Here is a 6,159-nt window from a genome sequence, read left to right as displayed (position 1 = left end):
ACAGGTACCGATACTCGTACTGATACCGGTACTGATACTGATACCGGTACCGATACAGGTACCGATACAGATACAGGTACCGATACAGATACAGGTACTGACACAGGTACTCATACTGATACAGGTACTGGTACTGACACAGGTACTCATACTGATGCCGGGTATCGGATCAGTGCCGGATCTATAAAATCTGATCAGATCAACTTTAATGATCCTGAAGGAGTTTCCTGTGTCTGCTGCTAAAGACAAAACAAAAAAAAGAAAGAAATGAAAAAAATTTTTTAAATGAAAAAAATTTTAAAATTAAATTAAAAAAATTAAGAATGAAAATATACTAATAACAAAATAAAAAATATTAAAATATTAAAATGTGTAAAAGAAAATGATCAATAATCTAAACAATAAATAAAAAATATTTTTTTTTTATAAAAAAGCAATAATTAAAACAAATCAATAAATCTTGAAAAAATGCGCAAAAGATTACGACTTCACAGAGCAGTGCAGTATGAAAGCAAAGTGTTAATATGATTATAATTCTATTAATAATATTAAAGTTTAAAGTGAAACTGAATTTAAAGTGAATTAACTGTCTCATGTTCTGATGATAAACAACGCTACTGTAAGCTAATGCTATAGAAAGCTAGCTAATAATACATTTTAGATTTAAAAATACATTGTCATCATGCATACATGACATTTATAAGTAATTAGATAAATTAGTAGTGTTAACTGTAAGCTTGGATTATATTTATATTTATATTTATAGTTAATTAGGTGCTAGTTTTGCTAACACTGTAAAACCAGCTAGCATCCCAAAGCTAGCTAATGCTAATTAGTTGAAGCCCTGTCGCTAAGCTAACTCGGTTTCAACGACGCGTGGATGTTAAGCGTCGATTTATACATAAACGCGTCTGTTTTTTATATATATTGCGAAAAATAAATTATAATTATAGAGTTATATTATAAAGAATATGACTGTACCTGTGTATCGGGGGTCGTGCGCGCGCGCAGTCAGTTGGCTGCTACGGCTGCACAGGCGCGCGAGCTCTCACTCGGCTCGACGGTTAGCCGTGTTTAGCTAATCTCCTCTAAAACCGTGTGTTTATTTCTATTTTCTTCAAAACTCACTAAACCTCAGACACCAGAAACATGGAGACTAATCGCTCAGCGGCCATCTGTGAGAGTCTGGGACCATTTGCTCTCCTGCAGAGAGAGAAAGTAACGCGCACGAGCGAGACGCGCAAACGTCCTTCCTGTTCCTGCAGCACCCGGGTTGCCAGGTTACACATTTTCACCCTCTTGTTGCTTAATCAAAACCACACGTGTTCAAAATGGCGCCTGATAGGGTTGCCAGGTCTGTATGGAAACATCCGTAAACCAAAAGACTTTCCAAATGATTCATGTAATTTCTGTAAAAAAATAAAGTCTTCAGAAACAAAAAGACTCATTCTGCATTTTACACAAAAACTATTGATACTCTAAAGATTTTTTTTTTAACTTTTGAGTTCCCTCGTACAGAAGCTGAAGCTCAACATGTGCAAAATAAAATGACTCCGTAAGTCAAAATTACAACTTCGCAAGTCAAAATAACAACTAAGTCAAAAAAATGACATAGCAATTGGAAAAAACATTGACGACTTAGTAAGTCAAAATAACTTAGAAAGTCAAAATAACAAAAAAGTTAGAGGGAATATGAAGTCCACAGTCATAACCATGAGGTTACTCGTGGCACATTGACTGCTTTCATTCATGCTTTATCCTGGTCAGAACCGTGGCAGTTTAAATGACTAATCTGTGCATTTTTTTGGGAAATCTCACTAACAAATGCTTATTAGAAAATATTACAGGTACAATCAAAAAGACAATAACTTGTAATAAAAAACTGTCACTTGCACACCTTTATGTAGCTCTAGTCAAAAGCGGTAATGCGTCCAGGCAAAACAAAACCACTTCACACTGATGTCTTATTTACAGCCATAAACTAATCACTGATTAGTAAAATGTAACTGTTGTCTCCATTCAGTCATGTTAGCTGCTTATCCACGTCTTTGTAAGCGAGGAATTTTATCTAACTGGACTTTCACAAGTTTTAGTTGATAATGTGATAATGTGTTTTATTGTGCTCTCCTGTGGGTTTGATCTGTTTACAGGCTCTAGAAAACCACTGGAAGGATTAAGTATGAATTACACTGAATTTTGCCAGCTCTTCTACTAACTTTAGTAGAAAAAAAGCCTTTAGGCTTTCCATTCACTGGTCATCTTGGAGACACACCCTGTTAGTTGCACTGTGTTCGACCTAACTCTGCAAGTTCAAGCTTCAAAGTGAGAAAAAACATCGACGCCTTCACGATAGCTCTGTCCGAGCACCAAAAGTTCAATAATTCATTATGAACTAAAAATAAACTTCCTATTTTAAGACTTTATTTACTAGGATGTGATACATGTGGGTCTTTTGTGTGAATGAACAAGCACATTTTCGAGCACACAAGGTGTTAGCTCGTTGTGCAAACAGCTGGCCGATGACACTTTGTGAAGAGTAGTGTTCATACACACGGTGTGTGAGCACACCCCTGTGCACACTTCCTGTGGGACTGTGAGTCCCTCTTCACTGCGAGCGTAGTGAAACTAATACCCACGTCTCCATAACAAACACCTGTTACAGACGTCTTACAGAGACGACGGCTAATCCCTGAGTGCTGTCGCTAGACTTATGATCAAGAACTATCACACATGGCTACACATGGAGAGCGTTGAGACTGATTCTGATTAATAGCAGACTTTAATATCAGAGAAGCTTGAGATACAGATCATAACAACTGTTTTCAAAAGTTATGAGCTATATTATTACATTCTGACAAATCCACAGTTGAGTAAAAGGTTAATTGAGCAAAAAAAAAATCAAATCTACAATCAAATATGCAACATTTCTGTCTTAATTAATGGACATCTATGTCACTCTTAAACTTTTCTGTAAATATATCTCCAACACTCTATATATTTACTTCAAATGACATCTCTGTAAAGTCATGGGTCAATACACAAAACAAGAGAAGGAGCTTAAAAATATGTGAGTTTGTTCCTCACTAATGACCGACATTGTGACCTACTTTGTAATTCATTCTTCAAACACACACACACACACACACACACACACACACACACACACACACACAAAACTTATTCGATTTCATACATTTTTAAATAAACAGTATGACACTTGTGTGAAATCATTTAATATTATGCTAAGCTGTAAAACTGGCCAAATGATTCAGATAGCTAAACGAACATATTTCAAATATTAAGTTAATTTAAAAAAAAAAAAAAAAAAAAAAGCATTTTGAAAGGTCCAGTACTTGTGTCTTTGGCCAAATCCTCAAACATTTACAGACCCACACAGTGCATGCAATTGCTCGCAATCTACATATATAACCTTTACCAACACATTTTCATTTGAAGCCCATATCAACCCTTTTTATCAGCTTCGCAACTTTGCCTGACTTTCACCCACACTTGTTTGACAGATGCTGAAACACTCGTTCATGCTTTCATACGTTCACACTTTGACTACTGTAATTACACCCTTCCTCCTATAGCTACACAATTTCACGACTCAGAACTCAAACATCTACTTATCACTCACAGAGCACTACATGGCTTCAGCCTGCTTTATCTCTCTGGTCTCCTACACCCTACACCCTACACCCTGCTCCGACTCTCCGGTCCACCAGTTCTGGTTTACTGGTAGTGCCCAAGACCCATGACATCAGCAGGGGCAGATCCTTTAGTGCCATCACCCCCAAATTACGAAAGAACCTTCCTGACTGCACTTCCTTCTCCCATTTTAAAAGTCAACTTAAAACGTACCTTTTCTCCAAAGTCTTCTCGTTCTTCTTTCCACTAGTCTTATTTTTTAGATGTACCGTATACGTGCGTACAGCGTCCTTGAATGTTAGAAAGTTGCTATATACCATTTATTACACTTATCAGTCATCTTCTCTGGGGTTAACACCTTGGTATCGCACCGACATTTTCATATTCACTCAGAGGACTTGTGTATATATTGTATGATTATATCTTCACTTTATATCCAATACTATATATTTTTAACACTTTATCTTATTGAATACGTTTATGTTCATTTGTATTATTTCTGAATACTCTTGCTTATGCATTCTGCTTGCTGCTGTAATCTGTGAATTTCCCTCTGGGATTAATAAAGTGATCTATCTATCTATCTATCTATCTATCTATCTATCTATCTGTCTGTCTGTCTGTCTGTCTATCTATAAATTGAGTGCATTATCTATCTATCTATCCATCTATCTATCTATAGTCATATGTCTATAGCTAAGAGTTAGCCACAAAAACAGGTGACTGGTCGAAATTCCACAGGCCTTTTTTCTGTAAAAAAGTTATCCATGATTTAAAAAAAAAGAAAAGAAAGTACCCTTTTCCTACATCAAGCTACGTATGGAAAGTGGAATTTATGAAATTATAAATATGGAAATAATAATATGGTAATTATACATTTAAATGTTTTTTATTACCCTGAAATTTGAACATGGAAATTATAAAATCCTAAATAAATTTCATCGCTGTAAAATCCCTGCCTGTAAATGCGTAATGGAGACTGAACATGTCATGACTGAGTAACATGGTTGAGATGTTCTTGTGTGCATTGTATTTTTGGGCTGAAATGTTCCTTTAAAGAGTAGCGGTTAATAGATGGTTGTATTTTATTTCTGCTATGAAACTCTTACAACACTAGCTGGAAAGTAAACAGATGAAAAACACTTGAAAAGCTGTACAAGCCCTCTTGCTCTGAACTCGGCGAAGGACGGTGCGAGACTTAACTATTCATCGTCAGACGTGAATTAAACTGAAAAGATTCTCAGTCATGCTCTTATTTCCTTACCTTTCCATAGAAGTCTGATCTCTTACACAACAAAGTCGTAATATTGCGTTCCTGGTGCACGTTAATGGTTTATGCAATTCCTCCAGCAGTGTGAACCAAAATAAACTGATGAAAAAAAAAACAAATCCAAATTGCACTTGTGTAGAAGTGACTAGAAGTCTGAGGTCTGCTCTTGCAGGGTCACTGTGTTATAATTAGTGCAGGAGACAGACACACATACACACACACGCACACACACACACACACACACACAGCATACAAGGCTAACACCATACACACAGGCTAAATACAGATTGTGTGGCATTTGATTGTAAGTTCTGGTGCATGTTCTGATGGATTGTTGATGTGTTGGCAGCCGGATTGAGATGATTTATCACCATCATTCAGCAGTGGTATGTGGACCAGATGAAAGCCTTATGAACACTGGCACTGAGCCATCACTCATCTGAAATATTATCTTATAACAGCATGAGTAAAGGCTACACAGAGCGCTGGCCTACATTTACTACTGTTACTACTTTCACTACTTTTACCACTTTTTATATTTTTACCACTTTTACTACTTTTACCACATTTACTTCTTTGACTACTTCAACCACAACCTAAACTGATGAGAAGATATCTCATCTTCACAATGTGGATCAGAGGTTTATATAAAACATGAGCTGGTTGGTTGCAGGGCTGAGAACAGGAAGTCTGAGGAGAAAGGGTGAAAAAAATATAAAGGGCAGGAGCACCTACAGGCACCTTATCTCATTTTCTCGCACATAGGGCAGAGTATACAGCACTGCATCACGTATTCTCCACTAGAAGAGCACTCTAGAGGGCACTTCATCTGTTTTCTTGCACAGAGTAGCACCCTAGATGGCATTTAATCATGTTTTTCATATTTGAAGGGCAGACATTAGGGCTCTACACTGTAAGAACACCATAGATGGCATGTTTGCGGTGGTTTTTTAACCACTGGTGCACTAGGGGTGAAATCCAGGGCAATCCTGCTAACGTAGTTTATGACAGCTACAAAAGTTATGTTGTGGTGGTTACTGTAACACGTGTGTCATATAATTGTGTTGTGCAGGACTTGTGCTATAATGATGCTTATTTATGTCGACATATTCATCATTACATATTAAAACCGCCCCTTACGTCAAACAAATGCACCCCTTAGCTTGTTAACCCATCTGATATTGGATTAACCAATCGGGATCATGCATTTGTCCCATTTCTGTTTGAAAGCGATTAGG

The 6,159-nt window shown here is 36.9% G+C and overlaps 1 protein-coding gene across 2 annotated transcripts in view; it reads right to left on the bottom strand.

Annotated features, from left to right (window-relative positions):
- The window catches only part of thrap3b (thyroid hormone receptor associated protein 3b), a 26,983-nt gene extending 21,913 nt beyond the window's left edge, over nucleotides 1-5,070 (bottom strand). Inside the window, exon 1 of one of the 2 annotated variants that reach the window (XM_026947358.3) lies at nucleotides 4,916-5,070. In XM_026947358.3, the coding sequence (XP_026803159.3) occupies nucleotides 4,916-4,923 (8 nt within the window). In that variant the 5' untranslated portion in view covers nucleotides 4,924-5,070. Of the gene's footprint in view, nucleotides 1-981; nucleotides 1,285-4,915 lie in introns of those variants that run through there. The other variant, XM_053236759.1, reaches the window with a different exon arrangement.
- Nucleotides 5,071-6,159: the final 1,089 nt, after the last annotated feature.

This window comes from Pangasianodon hypophthalmus, chromosome 9, assembly GCF_027358585.1.
Source record: "Pangasianodon hypophthalmus isolate fPanHyp1 chromosome 9, fPanHyp1.pri, whole genome shotgun sequence".
In the NCBI taxonomy this organism is placed as follows: Eukaryota; Metazoa; Chordata; class Actinopteri; order Siluriformes; family Pangasiidae; genus Pangasianodon; species Pangasianodon hypophthalmus.
Note: the sequence above shows the minus strand (reverse complement) of the source record. Positions and strands in the feature narration are given on the sequence as shown.